Source organism: Lygodium microphyllum, chromosome 11, assembly GCF_053477565.2.
Source record: "Lygodium microphyllum isolate KBCC chromosome 11, Lygodium_microphyllum_v1.1.10, whole genome shotgun sequence".
Lineage (NCBI taxonomy): Eukaryota > Viridiplantae > Streptophyta > Polypodiopsida > Schizaeales > Lygodiaceae > Lygodium > Lygodium microphyllum.
This window is the reverse complement of record NC_141145.1, coordinates 24202416-24223067: the sequence shown is the minus strand read 5'-3', so window position 1 is coordinate 24223067 and position 20652 is coordinate 24202416. Positions and strand designations below refer to the sequence as shown.

Here is a 20652-nt window from a genome sequence, read left to right as displayed (position 1 = left end):
ACATGTTTAAAGTGGAAATAGCCATTTCATTACAGAATAAGATGAATATTCGTTCACTTCAGAGTTCTCTTTCTTCTTCATTTGTATTTGTGTTTTTGTGTATTGTGTTATTGTCTAATTAGTGTTTTAGTCGTGTTCATACATTCTGTGTTTCTCAATGCAAACCCTAGCATAAATTCACAAATAGTACCAACAAACCAAATGACAAAAGGTTTCTATCAACAAAATTGCACCCATATAAATGGAGCTGGACAAATTGTAATGGAGATAGATAGATCAAGACAAAGATGTACAAACAGTCAAAGCATTGGGTTGGTGGTGGGGAAGCTTCGTGGAAAACTAAGATGATGATGTTGACGTGATGATGACAATAATCATGATAAGAGCATCTCAAATGGCTGATGTGACTTTTTTGATGTGGCCATTTGTTACAGCTAGTCTATCAACTAATGTATTTGACAGCAGATTTTGATGGCAAGAGCTATGTGAGATTGGCAAAGTGATCACACATGTTGAGTGAAGGAAGAAAAGACATGGATGATTGTTGACGAGTACAGGCAGATCTTGCATTGGAAATGCAAATCTTGTCTGATGATGCTTGCGCTTTAACATCTTGTGATGTCTTGGGCATGGCTGGGTGAATCTAAGTAGCAAACATGTACTAAGCTGCAAAGCTCACACAGGCAGAATGACAGAGGCTGGAACTGAATGGTAGATGGTGAGGGAACAACACAAGGAAGAAGCTAGGCCGGAGTGAATGGTAGATGGAGAGGAAAGAACACAAGGAAGAAGCTAGTCTGTAGTGGACTCTAATACCAATAGGAAAAAGAAATAGAGCCACTAAGCACTTTTCAATGCAAGTTACAATCAGTTAGAGGTCCATGTTCATTCAAAAAAATCATGAAGAAAGCTGTAATAAGAGTTATAAGGCCTTTTTGTCATTTTTTGATAGTGCAATCAATATTATGGCATGCATATAGTTATTATCACTTGTAGCATGCATGCAATAAGTTTCCCCATACCAATTTTCCAACTCAAGTTTCTTCACAACATCAAGTCATGTGTAAACTACACACAGATTTGTCAAAACTTCAGGGCTCTTTGCATCATCGATTAAAATGTCCAGATATATGTTAAAGCCAATGCAATCCCCAAACCCAAACAGCCCATAATTCATGAAGAAGAAGTTCTGATTGTTTTTAAGATTGCATCATTAGAAACTCTACAGCTTTGAAGCAACTAAACCAGCATTACCTTCAAAGAAAAATGAAATATTATTGGCACTTTCATGGAAGTAGCTATCCTCAGCATGCTTCTGCAAATCACAATTGAGTACACATCACAATTTTTGCGGTTAAGAAGATAAGTACACGCAATAATATATTGCACTCTACCCGAGTTTTTGTAGAGAATATACTAATGTGTGAGGGATCGAATCCGTGAACAAGCTCCTCCATACGTTGCATAAGTATTGCGCACTCATCTTTGCTTGCAAATCCTTCAATTACCAAGTACCCTGATTTTTGCCAAAGGTTTAGACTCTTCTAAGTGATTGAAAAAGCATAAATCATGGGCTCGTACTAGTTAACCAACTACAGGAAATATAATCAGCCACAAATTCTACAATTTACATAAATCAAAAGATACCAATAATCTAAGCTACTCTTCCAACACATATACTGTCATCATAATTTAGATAGAGTACCACATGCACCCATTGCACTTTGGCAAGAAGTGACGAGATGTAGAATAACTTATTGTACTGAAGTCTTAAAATTAAGTTCATATGTCATGGTACACTTAACATATATTTGCTGCCATTTTCTCTTAGGATCCTTTTTGGGTGTGAGTGGGCAAGTTAAGAAGGGGTGAATTAGGCGAAAAAGAATGCTAATTAATGGCCAAATCAATTTGTTAAACAGCCCCCGAAAGAAGGCCAAGGGGGAGCCATTCATTATAGCAAACTATACCCAGCATTATTGTTCTTCAGCACCAACACTACTATCCTCCTAACCACATAAGCAACCAGCCTGGGAACTACTCCTTGGTGGCCACTCTCACTGCCATGGGTAACCACTTTATTACTACAGCCATCCAGTTTAGGATGCTTTTTCAGTTGTCATTTTACTTCAGGTCAGCCAGACGTTTCAACCTTTGGCTATTTGTATCCTTTGTATTCTGCTCCCCCATCCCAATCAGTTTACTCCTCTCTTCCTGTTCTCATAGTCACTTCTAAGTTCTCCCACCACCATCATTTCTCTCTGTTAGCAGAGCACATATCCTTGGTGACACAGTTTACTATCAAAGTGCATTTCTATTTTGGCTCTGGCACATTTGATGTGCTGATTAGGCCACATTCACTGCTAGCCAACTTGGTCATTATTGTTTTATAGGCAGCCTCTCCTCCGTTACTATGCACGCATCCACACATCCATTCAGCACACACTGTGCTTCCTAGTAGAGAGAGGGAGACTGCAACATTCTGCTGGTTGCCTACAGCCTGTGCCATTGTACACACTCTTGAGCCTTGGTATATGAACTCCATTCCCCAAGTCTATTCTCTTTGAGTTCATCGTGTTCTTGCTATCCTTTTCTGTTGTGTTTACCACAATTCTATCAGCACTATCAATCTGCTTCCATTGCTCCACATTGTTCTGACATGGTCTCAAAGCCCAAGTCTCTTGGTTCTAGTGCTGATTGTGTTTGACTACTGTTTTCAGGTCTGATCGCTACTTTAGATTTTTCTGTTGCTGCTGTCCTGATCCAAGAAGGCCTGGGTGATAGTTTCCTCAACTGGGTGGCAATTTTCACCATGAGTGTGGCCTATTTTGCAGTACTGCACCAATTTTATTGTTGTACCTGCACTTTCATTGTTACAGCTTGTGTTTTTGGCTGATCAGCCCGTTTTTCAGCAGGCTTCAGCATCTTCAGCCTACATTTTCAGTGTGTTTGTTTTTTCAGCCTGATTGAATGCACTCAGAGGAAGGATCACACATGTCGGTTGTCATGCTACTATCACTACTCTCTCCACATTTGTTTCTCTCTTTATTCTGAATTGTCTTCATTTTAATTGAGCGGTTGTAACTCGTGGTATTGGGTTGTTCATCCAAAGTGCCTACTCCTCTCATACCCCTTACTTTATATTCTCTGCATCTCACATAAATGGCTCCTCCATGCTGCAATGGTGATAGCAAGCTTAAAGGACCTGACTACCTCACCTAGAGTGCTGCTATGAAAGCTCAGTTTGTGCAAAAGCGACTCTGGAACATCACTTTAGGATTGGCCTTGTGACCCTAAAAGCCTTCTCCTCTTCCAAATGATTGGGACGAAGACAACTATGAAGAAGTGGTTCTTACTTGGGACAATGACAATGCCAAGGAATATTTCACTCTCCTTTGTTGCATCTTGAAGGAAGTCCTTCTAGTGGTTACCTCCTATGAGACATCTCTAGAGGTCTGGGAGAAACTACAACTTACGTACAAGGTTCCATTGACCATGCAAGTTGTGACCCTCTATGGACAATCATAGATATCTAGCTCAAGGCAACCAATATGATTCAATCATTTCTTCTCACGGTAGCAAATCAAGGATCAACTTCACAACATGAAACATACCCTTCTAAAGCCCATCTTGTGGGGATTGTACTCTTTACAAGCTACCTCCAAAGTTTGATGGTGTGGCTAACGCCTTGCGAGCTTGGACATTGGCAACACATGTCAACTTTGATCATATGACCTCAATGTTGCTTGAGCACGAGGCTACTTTTGCGTTTAGGGGGGAAGTTACCATCTCGATCTAGTGGCAAGGCAGATGCTTCTGCTACTTTAGAGAGGATGACAAGCAAAAGAAGAAAAAAAGTTAGTCCTACCACCGTGCGAAGAAGGGACATCTCCAAAAGGACTGCAAGAAACTAGTGGCATTGTGGAAGAATGAGGAGGAGAAGAAGAAAAAGAATAAGGACTCCTCCAATGAATCATCATCCTCAAACACAGACTTCGACTCTAGCAAGCAACAAGGCCAAACCAGCCTCTACAACTTTCTAGCCCTAGTGATGCTAGCATCCCTCGTGACTCGCCAATGCCAAAGAGGAAGTGTGAGAAGGGAGTGGTGGTGGGGTATTTGAGCCTCATCCATTTGCACATGTGGTGGATCCGGAGTGTAACGCATTGAAAAACTACTAGGAAAAGCATTAGCATTAGGGCAGAAAGTTTACATTTGCATAGTTGGATATCAACACAAATAATGATGCTATATTGATTGGTTCACACCAATGTTGATAACCACACTCTTAATGATGGTGGGGCCAACAAACTTGGGTTATTGCTATGTGTATTACTATCTAAATAAGGGTCTATTTTTCTTCTCTATGTATGGTTCCTTAGTGGAGTACTTTTCCCAACTTCTTTGGTGATTCTCCAACCTTTGCCTCCTATCTATGCGGTTGCTGTGCTTAGGCACTAACACTCCTTAGAGGGTGGGTAATATTTTTTTACATTGATCTTGAATTTATAGTATGACCAACACAAAGTCTAGTAGATTCAAATCCTAGAGCTAGTTTGCCTTTTAGGTTCATGATGGGATCTTTGACAGAGCGATCTTTGCTTCTAGACTGTTCTCTCATGAGGGGACACTTTAATGGTCTAGCACAACGTGGGGTATGTATTTTTGAAACTTGATTTAACATGTGGATTAATATTTAATCACATGGTTAAGTAAATGTTGCACATGTGAGCTGTAATTGGGGTTAGAGTAAATTTTACGAGCCCAGGACCGGAGGAAATCACGAGATGTCAAAGGCAAAAGTTGCTATAAGTTATGCCACACAGGTACTTGGTGGTATCTGGTACCAATTATTGGCCTAGGTCATTCATTTGGCCATAAGTGTCAGTTGGTGACACTAGAGAAGTGACATTTAATGGTACCTAACGCCAATCTGATGGTCAAAGATGGCGCAGAGACACTCGGAGATGGAAGTTGCCTAGCCAATTTAATTATTGACTAGTCAGATTATTTTTTAGGGCAACGAAATAATTATTAGATTAATTTTTAATATTTAAAGACAAAATTAATATTTATTATAGATAATGCTAGAAAACCATTTGGGAAGGCTACCACTTGTCAAAAATACCCATGTAAGACTGCAAAACGTCTTTAGAGACTAGAGAGAGGCATTTTTAGTGCATTCAGCCTACAAGAGAAAGGGAGGAGATGCTGCTGGTCTAATTTGCAGCAATTGGAGGACCTTTTGAGGCAGCCAGGGGCAAGAGAAGACCAATCAACAAATGACAGCATCTACAAGTTATTGAGACAGGGCAGCAGTAGTAAATGACTGATTTTCTTCAGTTGTTTGCATCTACAAGCTGTTGTGGCAGGGCAGCAACTGCATTTGACTGATTTTCAATCATTCTTCGCGACAAAACTCTGAATTTTCTCTCTCTACAACTTTCTCTCTCATCTTCTAGCCGTTTCACAACCTTGCTCCAAAGATCTCAGCATTTGGACCCTTGGAGACTGAGAAATTGCAAATTTCTTTGTTGTAAACCCTAATTTACAATAGAAATTAGGGTTTAGCAGTAGCCTCAAAAAGCGTGCCAAAAATTGGAAGCTCCAAGACTTGGAGGGCATTTCCATCGTCTATGAAGTAGGTGAAGGCCAATTAAGTGCCCGAATCAAGGGGCAAAATAGATTGAAGACTTGCTAATCACTTTGGACAGCAAGGGGAGTTTGGATTGCGAAGGGGATCAGGAAAATCCCATTGTAAATCAACTTCTTCTTCAATAAAGCTAAAGAAATATTGAAAGGGGCGCCAATTTTGGAGCCAATCGAGTGTGCATTGTCCAAGATCAGTAGGTAAATTTGTATTTTCAGATTTGCATTAATTGTTTGCAACTGTAATTAAGTTGTAACCAGGGATTTACCACCCATCCATGAAAGGAAGGCTAGTTATAACATGCATCAAGATTCAGCTATTTGTACTCTCTTTGGTTAAGGACTACTACAATCTATCAAAAATAGGTGCAACAATGGAAGCATGTAAGATTATTGTAAGAGACTACACAACATCAGACAAGAAATAGAGACTACACGAAAAGAGAGAACACAAAAACACTCCAAAGAGAGAACTCAAAGATACGCTTGGGAAATGGAATCCATATATCAAAGATAAGACAATGGCATTCAACAATGAGTCTACCGGCTGTGTGGGCACTCCCACCCTTTTATTTGTGGATATGGCTTGTGTCATGTCTCTGTGTAGGCTAGATCCTAGGGGGACATTTCAACTAATGCCCAAAAATCTAGATCTAGTAGAGAGTCGCTAATCTCGTCCAAACCTTTGTAGCGATACGAATACATCTTACATGCACACACATAGAATCTACACAACTCAAAAAGAGAGAAGAGCGGGCTCGAATCCCATAAAGCTGCCAAGTCCGACATCGCTCCATCATAAGGATCCGTAGTAGATCAAGGTATGGGGATTGCAACAAAATCCCAAAGGTCATAGGTGCACAGGATGCATTCAACTTTGCAAGACCAAAGAGAGCAGTTTGTCCCATCCAATCTCTCAAATGCAAATAGAGAGGGCAGGACAGGCACCTGCTCAAGGGTGCCACCATTGCCAATTAGGGACTAGAAGTTTTGGAAGAATATGAAGGAAGAGAATGAGAGAATAGTGGTCAGTCTGAATGATCCTAATCCACACCATTCTCCAAAGCATACATATCGGGCATAGATGACCTTCAAGAAGTACCTCTGAGAAAACAAAAGATGTTATAAGTGGGATGTACCCCACCTAGTCGGGGTCTGTCGGTGTGCAAGTCAGAAAATATTGATCTTCAATACCACAGACAAGGAGTATCTGGGATAAGAATAGTAACACAATGTCAAGTGGGGAAGTTGAGTAGTAAGCACAAATGAAAGCAGGACTTCACCTTGTAAATGTAGCCAAGCAAGGGCTAGTAAAGAGCTAGGGGTGACCACTTTGTCCATACTTCCACTGCTTTCTACAACCCGCGCACATGTACTAGAACATAATCCTATAAGCTCATAAAGAGGAAAGATCTAGCTCTAGAATTGAGCCGATCCCATAGGGCCACACGATCCATCAATGATCCAACGGTGGAATCCTCCATGGAACGGGGAATAGGGTGGGTAACAAACTCGCAAAGATTGAAGGTATCAAGGATACACTCCACCTTACACAACCAAAGCAAGTAGTTTGAACCATCAAGCCGATCCTCTTTGGATAACGAAGGGGGTACAGGGACCTGCATAGAGGGTGCCAATGAATGGCATATGAAGGCCAACAGAACGGGCCTTCTATGAGACATGGAGAGAACGGGGAGGAGGGGGTTTCTGAACAAATGGGCTAGGTAACCTCCGTTCTTCATGATCCGGGATAATCGCACCGCCGTTCAGAGGAATGGTGAGAAAGCTCCTCATCTATATCATCAAAGAAACGAAACTGGTGGTAAGACATCTTCAAAATCTTGCAAGACACCCACAAGAAATTTGCGTTTTGGTGGTAGACAGCCCGAAACAAGAGGAAACAGCTATAGGATCACAAGGAAGTCGATGTAAAGGGTCTACCTGGGGGAGAAATATTGTAACTGATACAAACAAGCTATTGCCTTCAAAAAGAAAGCTGTATTTTCAGCAAAATGCAGATGTGGATGGCCTCCTTTGCAAGAATCAGTCACTCTGTGCCTCTCTCAAACAATGATACCATGCTCTGATATCATGTGAGTGCGCAATAAAAAGGAATGGAAACACAGAGACAAAGAAACAAACAAAGTCTACAAGGAAAAAAGAATGAAATCTGCATTGAACAAGATAGAATGCTAATACAAACCAGAAAGTGAAAGGAGATTGATTAGTCCCTGCACGCAGCCCATAGTGTCATTGAGGTCACTAGATCGAGATGATGATGAGAGCAACACCGGAGACGAAGGAACGTGACAGAGTCGGAGTGTGCACCTACCAAGGAAGGCGGAAGATGAATGAATGATCTGCTAACTGAGTGGGGGAGGCTATAAATAGCCAAATATCCATAGATCTGGCCAACCTAAAATCTGGGGCCGAAAACATGGCCAACCAGCATTTGGAAAAAATGCTAAAAATGCTCAGATAGAATCCCAGAAAGGATGGACAATGTCCAGCAAGTGCAGGCAGACTATGGAAAGCGGTAATTGGCCGGGAAATACATACAAAATCCCAACTCGAGACACCACACTGAAAGGCAATAAACTGAGTGCTCTAGAATGAGCTACCTCCCCTGTCAAAACAAGTGACAGATAGATCAGAGCTCCTAAAGTCCTCATCTGACTCAAATTGAGGCTCACAGATGAGAGATAACAAGGCATGACAATAAGGGAGCAAGTGTGTGAGGGTGAGGGATCTTGGAGGTGAAGCCCTCCTCCATCTCCTCTCTTCTCTTCTCTGGTCTCGCACGTGGCTATGGAGGATGGAGCTTGGAGATGGAGGTTTGAGGATGCTTGAGCTTGCATCAAGAATCGTGAAGCTATCGGAGTGCTTGAGAGAGGAAGCAACTCAATCGGGTATCAAGGTAAGCTCACTACATTCGTAGAGAGGTATGGCGCGTCGGCTATGTGAGAGGTAACCATTAGTGCTCGCTTGAAATGCTTGAACAATAAGCGGTCTGTGGGTCTTGGCGATTGAGCTTGTGCTCACCTTTACATTTTGGTTCTGTTGCCAGGACAAACAGATTCAAGCTTGAGCGCTTGTGCACTTCAAATCAAACATAAAAGTAAGGGTTTCATCCCCGAACCGGAGTTGAGGTAGATAGGAGATTTTGAGTTTTAATCCGTGCTACAAGTATTTTTGGTTTTTGATGATTGGTTGAGTAGAAGAATTCAATTCAGTACCTTGCTTTTGATTTTCATCGCATTTAGAGTAGGATAGGAAGGAGAAATCAGAGAGGGAGACAGCTTACTATTGTAAAACAGTCCTGCACAGGGCAATAACAAGGCAGATGGGAAAAAGAGAGGGCTCTGATGTCTCAGAGTCGCGGGTGGAGTGATCAAGAGGGCTGATCTGCTGGCCAGCAAAGGTTTAAGGTCCTGAGTGACCAGGGAAAACCTCATTTACAATTTTGGATTTGTGAGAGAGAGAGAGAGGAAGAGAGAGCTTGCACGTCCAAGCCTAAGTCAGATCGATCGGAGCATATCGGGGCCTTCAATGAGATCCAAGTATGGGATGCCCTTGGTCTATACTCCTTGATTCCTTGAAGTCCTTATAGGTGCTAGCAACGTTTAAGTGAGGATTTGTGGCAAAAACGTAATCGACACGCGCTTCGGCCGGCGGAATCGGACGCCTTCCACACTGTCTAATTCCCAGAATCGGACCAACCAATCCGTCCAATTTCCAAAATCGGACCACAGACCTGTCCGATTTCCAAAATCGGACTCGGACAAACCCACCTGGTCCGATTGGACACACCTATCTGATTTTGACAATAGGACCAACTCCGAATCGAATGCTCGACCCGTCCGATCGCGACAATCAGACACACCACTTCCATCCGATTCCAAGAATCAGACAAGAAAAATTTGGACACCACTTCATTCGATCAGACACTTGACCCGTCCAATCGCAACAATCGGACCAACAGACCTATCTGATCGGACATACCTTCGAATCTGACCAAGAACCCTGTCTGATTCCGAGAATTGGACACACCCCAATCGGGACCAACTCGAGCTGTCCGATCGGACATGCCTGTCCAATCGTGACAATCGGATCCGACCCTGTCCCATTCTTAGAATCGGCTCCTGGTAAATCGGACACTGGTAAATCGGACATAACCTGAGAAAGAAAATCTAGGAATTTGACGAACCCCGGCTAATGAGAAGCGTGACCCACGCCGAAAGAACCCATCGAACGTCTCACAAGTAGTTACAAACCTAGAGATTATGGCTGAACAGTCTGAAAGGGTGTTTAGTGTTGTGGACTGGTCTACCTTGAATGAGCCAAATGGGATAACGCGGCAACCTAACCCAAGAAGCCGGCGAGAACAACTAGGAACCGAACACACGACCCTATCAAGCCAACCTATAGACAAGAGCGTCGAAGTTGCACACACTTTGTTTTCTCACTCATTCTGATTTCCAACACTCAAAGCACACTTGAAAAGAGCTAAAAGCCTGATTTCGCACAGTGCACGAAAACGAGCACACACGCACACACTCACAGAGTGAGGGTAAGTTGAGGACTAGTTGTAATTAACAAGGAACTCACCCAGACTTAAGAACTTGAAGGAACCCACCAGTGAGAGAAGACCCAAAGACCATAGAGACAGGGAACGCCCGTTCCGGCACATAGGAACGGATTAACACGTTCCGAGGGGTTCGGGCCAAGGAAACGCTGGCGAAACGTTCCAGCCCGTTTCCTGGCCCGTTCCCTCCCGTTCCAGGTCCGTTCCCTGGCCGTTCCAGGTTCGTTCCCTGTCTGGAACGGCCGTTCCAGCTCAAGAGTTTTTTAGTTTTTTTAATTTTTAACTTTTAACTTTTTTTTTCTGTTGTCGCCCGCACTGCCTCGAACTGCCCGCATGTCGCCCGTTTCGCGCCCATTTGTCTGGACTCTGTCGCCCATTTCGCCTCGCCCACGTCTGTCCTCGCCTACGTCGCTGCACTCCTGTCTGTCCGTCGCCTGCGCCCGTTCGCCTGCGCCCGTTCGCCTGCGCCTGTTTCGCCTACGTCGCCTGCGCCTGTCCGCCCAGTCCACCGAGTACCCAGTCCACCTGCCGACTATCCCATCCCACTCTGTCTGCTCCGCCTGCCCTGCCGACTGTCCCCGCCCACTTCGCCTGCTCCGCCTGCCCTTCCGACTGTCTCGCCGACTATCTCGCTTGCCCCGCCTGCCCCCACTGCCTAGGCCCTACTCCCACCTGCTCTCGGGACTCGTCTACCTCTCCCGACTATCTCGTGACTTCTCCCCGGGATCAGGTGAAGTCTCAAGGTCCGAGGATCATTATCTCGATTCTCAAATTTGTCATTGTCCCAAATTTGGGAGCTGAAAATGCGCCAAATTTTGGGGCATTTTCAGCAAGGAATTGCAGGCTGGAATGCCCCAAAATTGGGGCATTTTGAGTCTGTCATTGCCCCAAGTTTGGGAGCTGAAAATACTCCAAATTTTGGGGCATTTTCAGCAAGGGAATGTTCAATGCAGGCTAGAATGCCCCAAATTTGTGGCATTTTCAGTAAAAGGAATGCAAGCTGGCATTTTTAGCATTGCTAAAAATTTAACACACACATGTTGAAATTTTGGCTGCAAATTTTTGCAATTTTATTGAACTTTACTGATTATTTGTCACTTTTATATAGATGGCAGCATTGACATCTATGGGATCTTCATCATCCTCAGCAGGTACTTCGTCAACAACTGGACGAAGTCGAAGCACTACTTGGTCATGGTGGGATGAGGTAGATGCAGGGGTGCCATTGAGAGGTGGAGGGGCTCGCCCTTGGAAATGCAAACTTTGCCCTTATGCTCGCACTAGTGGGGCTGATAAAGTGAGAGCCCATCTTCTACATGAGGAGGGGAAAGAGGTGCGTTTTTGCACCAATGTATCAATTGAGAAAAGGCAGGAGTTACTTGACCGCATAGCCACATCTATGGGGAATTCACATGCCAGGAGGACGCCAAATATAGCAGTGGATCCAACAACATGGACTCCAAGACCAGCAGGGCATGGTGCTTCATGCAGAAGACCACCAGGATTAGTGGCTACGCAGCCTTCTCGTGGGCCATCAATGGCAACAGGTCGTGGTGCTAAACAGAGTTCATTGCACACTTCATGGGAACCAAAGAAAAAAGAGGAAACAGATGCAGCAGTGGCACGCTTTTTTTACCATGACCATATTGCATTCAAATCAGCCAGGTCACCTTATTTTTTAAATATGGTGACAAAGATTGCAGAGTATGGACCCACATATAAGCCCCCTTCATCAGAAACTATCAGGACTACATTGCTTCAAAAGGAGAAAGTAGCCATAGAGATTGCAACAGCAAATATTCGCAATCAATGGATAAGAAATGGAGTGACATTGATAGCAGATGGATGGAGTGACACACGCCATAGGTCCATACACGGTATTGTTGCATATTCTCGTGGAGATGTATACTTCATTGGTAGTCATGATGCTTCAGAGACTGGAAAGAGTGCAGATGTATTGGCATCCGAGTGGTGCGAGGCAGTGCAGGCTGTTGGGGCAGAAAATGTAGTGCAGTTTGTGGCAGATGGTGAACCTACAAACAGGGCAGCAGGAAACATTTTAATGGCAATGTATCCACATATCACCTTTAGTCCATGCATGGCGCATTGCTTGAATAACTTGTTGAAGGATATTGGGGACTTGCCATGGATTGCATCTCTTGTTGCGAAAGGCAACAAGATTATCACATTTATATGTAATCATCAGTACTTGCATGCTGAGTTTCACAAGAGAAGTGGCAAAGAACTTCTTAAATACTCGGATACACGATTTGCATATAACTTTCTTATGCTTGGTCGATTGCACTATTGCAAAGGTGCAATTAGGGAGCTATTTGCTAGTGATGAGTATGAAAATTGGACTGGGGCTGCCACTGCTACTGCTGTGTTATGTAATGCATATGTTTCTGATAGAGATTTTTGGGATGAGGTTAATCGCACCAACCAAATGGTTGATCCTATTATGCACATGTTGAGGCTTGCAGATGGCATGGATCCATGCATTGGGAAGATCTATGAAGGTATGGATCGCATGATTGAGAGGTTGGAGAGTTTGGAACCAAATGCAGATAGGTATGAGCAAATCAAGGAGTTATGCATCAGCAGATGGAATGAGTATGACTCTCCTATGCATGGTGCAGCATATGAGCTTGATCCTAAGTTTCAAGGAAAGATGCAAGAAAGAGACCTTGAGGTGGTCAAGGCTTGGAACACATTGCTTGCAAGGCTTTATCCTAGCCGTGAAATGCAACGCAAAATTAAAAATCAGCTCTCTGTATAGCGACAAACATTAGGGATGTTTGGTACAGAGGATGCACTAGAGGACGGGACAAATATTGGGGCTGCTTTATGGTGGGAGGACTATGGGGCAGAAGCTCCAGAGTTGCAGAGTTTGGCTATTCGTATTCTTAGCCAAACAATTAGCTCTTCTTGTTTAGAGCAACTATGGAGCTCCTTCAATCACATTCACTCAAAGAAGAGAAATCGTCTTGGTACAATGAAGACGAATGACCTAGTTTATGTGAGCTCCAATCTTCGCTTGCTAGCTCGTACATCAGTTGCAAAGGCTGATTCTTTTATATGTTGGGAAAAAGATGACGATGATGATGATGGTGTTGATGATGGGCAGGATGTTGTTCAGCAGGATGAGCATTCAAGCACAGTGGAGCCATCTTCCATGAATCAGAGCACTTAGTAGCTAGCCTTTTGGAACTTTAGAGTATTGACTTGGAAATTGGAGCTCTTGTAACTTGGATCTTTACTATTTAGGCTTTAAAGTTTACTGTTTAGTGCATATTTTGTGTTTTTGCAATGCACACTTGTTGCCAGTTAGACTTATGCAACATTGTTGATTACAGTGTTGAATTATGAATGCGACAATCCATTGCGGTTACAATGTTTTGAATCTTTATTATTGTTGAAAGTTGAAACTTGATTATTGTGTCTCTAGAGTCTAATTTCATGAATTATAATTCATGGTTGATAATAGATATGATCTCTCTCTAGATTCTAAGACTAGTGTTGACTCTCTCTCTCTAGAGGATATATATATATATATATATATACCATTCCCTCCGTTCCCATTCCCTCGCTTTGGGCGTTCCCCCCGTTCCAGGGGGTCCCGTTCCTGTTCCCGTTCCCCGTTCCTGGTAACTATGCCAAAGACACAGACGCGTGATCGAACCCCCAAAGGTAGGCCAAGCAAAGAACACAGCCAAAAAGCCGGACACAACAAGGACAGGCACTATCGCGGAAGTGGATCTACCCAGCCTTATCAACTTGATCAATAACTTGGCAGAACAGGAAGTCCTAGACATGGAAGAGGGCAGCTCAAGCCGTAGAAGCTACGAGGAGCTTAACCTAGGAGACTTTCCTGAGGGTGTCCAGCAGTTACTGAACAAATACGACGCTCAAATCCGGCTAGAACATTGCGGTAGACCGGTAGAGGACATCATAGCACACCTCGAGGAGGAAAGAAAGCTGGCTCGCAGGGCTCTGCAAGGCCTAGCTGCGTACAACTAGGATCAACAAACTAGGAACTTACGCCAGAGCTTAGAAATGCGAGAGATCCAAAGAGTGGGCCTAACAGGCAAAAATCGGTTAAAGAGCGAGAGCGCGCTAGAAGAAGACCTCACGTTGAGCGAGCTCCTGACGAAGCAACTGCTAGATAACACAGCCGCAGAATAAAGCGTCGCAGCATTGGCAACATCGCTACTAACAGGGTTGGGAGTCAACCAAGGCTCTAAGAGCCAATCGAAAATCCCCATGGTAGCAAAGCAGCTGGACAAATAACACAAGCAATCGACAACCCATACAGCTTCATGGAACAGTTTGAGCAGATCTGCGAGGCCAACGGCCTCACTGATCCTACTCAACGTTCCCAAGCCTTTGGACTATGCTTAGGCGACAAGGGTCAGCCTTGGTACACAAGTCTAGATGCTACGGAGCATGCCAACTTCAATGGGTTGAAAAATCTCTTCCGAACCTAGATACTCTAATAACCTATTAGTGCAACTCATGAATGTCCAGCAGAAAGAGAGAGGATATTCGAGATTATGTGACCCATGTGAGGAGCCTCTTCAAGAGAATTCCCATGGGCGAGAGACCGACCGAAAGGGCAGTATCCATGGTATTCATCAACGGGATACAAAGCGAAAAGCTCTACAAAGCCTTAGCCGGCAACTCAAGCTTGTAGCAAGACGCACTCGCAAGGGTCTTTGAAGAAGCTATTATAGTGGATGACCAGCTCAAGGAGAGAGGCTCCAGAGGCTCGAATCAAGAAGAGTCCAGTGCCAGGAGTTTCGAGAAAGCCTCAACGCTGAGTGAGAGAGCAAACCCAAGCACGCAGGACAAAGGGAAGGGCACTGAGTCGGGAGACAAGAGCTAGCAGAGATTAGGATGGACATAGCCAAATTGCAAGAGATGATGAGACGACCAACGCGCCCACACATCCAATGTGTGCATTGTAGTGGAAACCTCTTGCCAGTTGAGTGTCAGGACCCTAGGTCACAACCTTGTGCTAATTGTGATAGGTTCGGCCATGACACTATGCATTGTCGATTACCTCGGAGGCTTCCAACAGCCCTACAGTCAACCCTACCTTGCAAACAGACCACCGAACTTCTTTGGAAGGGGAGCCCCATTGGCTCTCCCAATACCTAATGACACTAAACCGACCATCCAGAGGATGGAAATAAATCCTACAGGTATCCCTAGACCACCTGGACCCTACGTGACCCATCCACCTAGTGATACTCTAGTCCACTATGTAGATGAGCCAAGCAACGATGAGCCTTATGTAAACCCATACGTGTCATACAATGAAGAAGGCAACGCTATTCTCATGGACTATGGACTAGTATCGATGATGGCATTAGGTAGAGGGAGAGGCAGAGGCAGAGGCAGAGGCCTAGGAGGGCAAACTCAAGAGCCAATTGTATGTTGGACTTGCGATCACCCAGGACATATTTCTTCATGCTCCCTTAAGAGGGAGCAAGCAAATAGAGATAAGACTGACCTGAGATGCGTTGAGTGTGAAATCACTCATCTCTTTGTCAATTGCCCTAGGCGGAGACCATCCTCTAGTTCGGAAAACGAACAATCGGTTCCATTGGGGTTATTCGGTGTCGAGACACTCGATGGGGAGGCCACTCCTATCCCGTTGCATATCATGACCCACGCACAGAAACTAAGCAGGTCGGTATATCCTTGCCAAGGCCTAGCAACCTTAACCGAACCTCAGTTGGAAAGAAGAGTCAGAGACAAAGGAAGAAAAGACCAGACGCTAAGGTCACCCTCAAAACCGAAAGTGCCACAACACTACCTGTTAGAAGGAAAGTCATTGACGCAGAGGAAGAAACATCGGTTTCTCAGACGGCTGAAAAGGAAAGCGCTAAGGTCAAGGAGTACCCCAACCCGAAGCGCCAACTCGAAGCCATCAAGAAAGAATGGGTGAAGGAGACCGAGGAACACCTAAAGGACGCTGAGCCCATACTAGAGGACGAGATCAATGATCTCTCAAGCATAAGCACCCCAATCTCTCTCCCATGACCAAAATCAAGGGAGGCGATGGCACCACAAGCTGGGCCACCTAGACAAAGTCTAAATGCTTCACGCCACCAAACCAATCAAGGCCATTGCCCAAGAACCGCAGAGTTAGAAGAGAGACAAGCGACTAGCAACCTCCTCAATACTCTGGTGACCACCCCTGTAACTCTAAGCTTAGGCAACCTACTTAGGCAACATCCAATGCTATGGCTAGAGCTGAAGCAGTGGGTTGAAGAACCAAATGAGCCAATTACCACACACTTACTTAAGCATGACAAAGAAACTCAAATACAGAGTTTGACGCTACACTCCATACCTAAATCCCTACACGTCAATGCCTTTTGGGAAGGCACATAAATGCATACAGTCCTGCCAGTCCTAGCTCTAGGGGATATCACAAGAAAGAGAATTGCAGACACAGGGGCAAAAGTGAGTGTGCTAAGCCATGCAGTACTTCAAACTTGGAATAACCCACCAGTCGAGACTTCTAGGTTCAACGTCACGTTGGCTAATGGAATGAAGGTGAAACCATTCGGAGTGTTGAAAAATTGGCCAGTGAAGATTACAGGAATCCAATTCTCGGTTGACTTCGTAGGCATGAAGGAAGTGGACTACCATATCCTGCTAGGCTGACCCTGGACGCACAACACGAGAGTCGTAGAAGACTAGGGCAATGGTCTCATCTTCTTAGGCAATCGAACAGAGGCTGTAAGAGTAGAGATGGACACTTGGAAGACTATGCCAATCGACCTAGATGCCATCTCCACCATGCTAAAGGGTGATGGACAGCAGACTAGGGGATTCTATGGGGCCCTTACCAAGTATATCCTGTGTCCTGAGGATAAGCGAGACTGGATGCATGTTCTTGCTACCATTGATTTGCCATTCTCATACACTGAGGAGTACGAACACGCCATCAAGGCAACTGGTAAGCTCAAGGACGCACCTTCAGTGCCAGTCTACATGATGACCGGGAGCCTACATGGAAGACCCAACCATGTTGCATTCTGAGTCCCAAACAATAGACAAGAGCTCCTAGAGATTCTAGGGTACTTGACCGACAAGTCGGATGGCAATCCAGCAACGAATCTTAAGCCGCTCCAAGACCTCTTGGATGAGCCTGAATGGCGATAGTCCAAGATACATGAGTTAAACTTGAGATACAATTGGGCTCTAATCCTCAACCAACAAGAAGAGAATTGTCAGAACCAAGAGAACAAGGAGCAACTAGACAAAGAAAGCTTCGACGACGAATATGAGGACTATCGTTCTTTCAGTGACGAGAGAGAAAGGGAAATCGATACTCTAGAGTACGATACTGGGGGGTGTATAATCAAACAAATATGAGTAGACCCTAGACCACCCAAGCAGAGGACACTTAGAAAAGAGAAAGGAGTCAGACGCACGGATTGCGATCAAACTTGGTTGGAGCACACTGGTACAATCGACTACAAGCAGGCAAGCCTAGCCCAATCAAGTGATGCATCACTTCTGTAAACGGACTCACCTTCTGAGCTGCAACCACCAGAAGAGAGCCCCTCTTCTAGCAAAGACGGAGAGTTCGATTCTAAATCAGAAGTCAGCGGGGACCTACCCGTCCACAACGATTCACGAAGTTCAAAAAGGGAGATAGGGTAGTGATCTTGTTGGGAGCCAAATGACAGAGGCAAGCAAGTGAACCAATCGAAGGACCCACCAAGGTCAAGGAGGTCAATTTAGCCAGGGAGAGGGAGACTCCACGACTTGTCTTTATAGCCGATGACTTGGCTAAGCAAGATGAAGCAAGTCTCGTTACTCTCTTGCGAGAGTACATAGACGTCTTTGCTTGGTCCCTAGAAGAGCTCAAAGGGATAGACCCGAGTGTAGTGACTCACAACATACCCATGACACCTAATGCAACACCGGTCAAGCAGCGACCATATCCCATGAATCCAAAGCACGCCCATACTATCAAGGAAGAAATCGACAACCTAATGAGAGCAGGATTCATCTACGAAATTGAACACACGGACTAGGTTTCCCCCATCGTCATTGTATTAAAGAAGAATGGAAAGATTAGAGTGTGTGTCAATTACAAAAAGGTAAACGCAACTACAAAGAGAGATAATTACCCACTGCCGTACACCAAGCACATGCTCGAGAGAGTGGCTGGCAAAGAGACCTATAGTTTTCTGGATGGCTTCTCTGGATATAATCAGGTGCAAGTACATCCTAAAGATAGGTATAAAACCGCATTCACCACTAAATGGGGAGTCTTTGCCTACATAGTCATGCCTTTTGAATTGACTAACGCACCAGCCACTTTCCAACAACTAATGTGCACAATATTCAAAGATATACTAAGGAAGGAGTTAGAGGTCTTCATGGACAACTTGTGTGTTCACTCTACTTGGAGAGAACACTTAGACAGGCTCCGAGTGGTCTTTGAATGATGTTGGCTATATCGCCTCTTGAAGTGCCATTTCTGGGTGAAGCATGGATATATCCTAGGACACATGGTGTCAAAGAATGACATTGCCACCGATTTCTCAAAGATCAAGGTCATTATCGATCTTCCACCCCCAACTGATTACAAGGGTGTTCAGTGTTTTTCAGGACATACAAGGCATTATCAACGATTTGTATTAAACTATGCATTGATTACCAGACCTCTATACAAGCTGTTGATTATATTCAAATGGACTGAGATGCCAACGCGCGTATGAGGAACTAAAAAATGCTCTAACCACAGCACCGATACTACAAGCGCCAAATTGGACACTCACGTTTCACATGCACATCGATGCTTCAAAATTCGTCGTAGGAGCTATGTTGTGTCAACCTGGTAAACACAACCTGGACTATCCGGTGAGCTTTGCTAGCAGACAACTCACTGAGACTGAAATGAATTACTCGACAACGGAGAGAGAGGGCTTGGCCATGGTGTTTTTCGTAAAGAAATTTCAACATTATCTCGTGTAAAGGGAAATAGCATTATATGACTGACCATCTGTCCCGCGCCCCCACGGAAAAAGCGACTGGACAAGGCATTGTGGATGAGCTGCCAGACGTGCATCTATTTCACTTATCTAGCGAAAAAGATTTGTTTAGAGCTGACATGATGCCATATTGGGCAGATGACATAGTTCAAGTACTTGAACACGGACTACAAGAACGACCGATAGAAAAGACCTCGACTCAGGTGGCTCATCCTGAAAATCCAATCCTATCAGTTGATAGCTGGCCAACTTTACAAGCTAGGACAAGATGGGTTACTGCGCAGATGCGTGTGTGAGCATGAGATGCATGATGTGCTGACAGAGACACACGGCGAAATTTCAAGAGAACATTTTAGTGGAGAACATTTCAGGTGTTGCAGTCCCAACTGTGGTGGCCCACCCTCTTCCGAGATGTGGCACGACTTGTGAAACACTGTGACAAGTGCTAAATGACTAAAGTACCGATTCGTAAGGATCACATGGAGCTAACTCCATTATCGCACAACAACCCTTCGGGAAATGAGGGATAGACTTCATTGTACCCATTAGTCTTGCAACACAGTATTCACAAGCCAAATACATCATTGTGGCTACCGAATCCCGATTATCTGACAAAATGGGCAGAAGCACGAGCTACGAGAAAGAATGACGCTCAAACCACTGCTAAGTTCCTTTAGGAGCAAGTGATCTCACAGTTCGGCTGCCCCATCAAACTAGTAAGCGACCAAGGCACTCACTTCATCAACGAATTGATAGCTCACCTCCTGTCCTCTTTCTTAATCATCCATCGGAAGTCTTCGCCTTATTACCCTCAAGCAAACAGTCAAGCTGAGTCCACAAATAAAATCTTAATAAACATCCTGACCAAAGTCATCTCTGCCTCGCGCAGTGATTGGGATAACAAGTTGATGGTGGCCTTGTGGGCCTATCGCACGGCCTACAAGGCAGCTATAGGACAGACCCCCTTTAGATTGACATATGGTACAAAGGCAATCCTTCCCGTGTAATTCTTCGTACTAAGCCTCAGGATAGCACTTCAAGAGAGATAGGATAGGAAGGAGGCATGGACAAAACGCTTGATTGAACTTGAACGCTTATCGGAAACCCGGCTTCTGGCCACCCATGCACTAATATGCGAGAAGGCAAGACGCAAACGCTTGGTTGATAAGCATGTCAAGCAGCGTAACTTTAAACAAGGTGACTTGGCACTGCTATACTCAATCAAGGGACACAAGCAAAAGTTAAAGTTTCGGGAGCTAGGACCTTTTAAGATTCGAACCATCAGCCAGACTCGTAATGTAGAACTCGAAACCCTAGAAGGTGAGGGCATAGGCTTCTTCAATGGCAGTCGCATGAAAAAGTACTTCCCTCCCACGCACCCATTGTATGAGCCCC

The 20652-nt window shown here is 44.6% G+C and overlaps 2 protein-coding genes across 3 annotated transcripts in view; one reads left to right on the top strand and one right to left on the bottom strand.

Moving 5' to 3' along the window:
• The window catches only part of PAHX (phytanoyl-CoA dioxygenase (PhyH) family protein), a 54085-nt gene that overhangs the window by 13998 nt on the left and 19435 nt on the right, over positions 1 to 20652 (bottom strand). The window contains exons 2-3 of one of the 2 annotated variants that reach the window (XM_087688580.1): positions 1418 to 1516; positions 1255 to 1315 (exon numbers count right to left, since the gene is read on the bottom strand). In XM_087688580.1, the coding sequence (XP_087544706.1) occupies positions 1255 to 1315; positions 1418 to 1483 (127 nt within the window). In that variant the 5' untranslated portion in view covers positions 1484 to 1516. Of the gene's footprint in view, positions 1 to 1254; positions 1316 to 1394; positions 1517 to 20652 lie in introns of both variants that reach the window. The other variant, XM_087688581.1, reaches the window with a different exon arrangement.
• Positions 11300 to 14254, top strand: LOC148028633 (uncharacterized). Its single transcript, XM_087688739.1, has 2 exons — positions 11300 to 12867; positions 14031 to 14254. Exons 1-2 carry the CDS (start codon positions 11343 to 11345, stop codon positions 14252 to 14254), a joined length of 1749 nt encoding a protein of 582 aa, XP_087544865.1. The 5' UTR covers positions 11300 to 11342.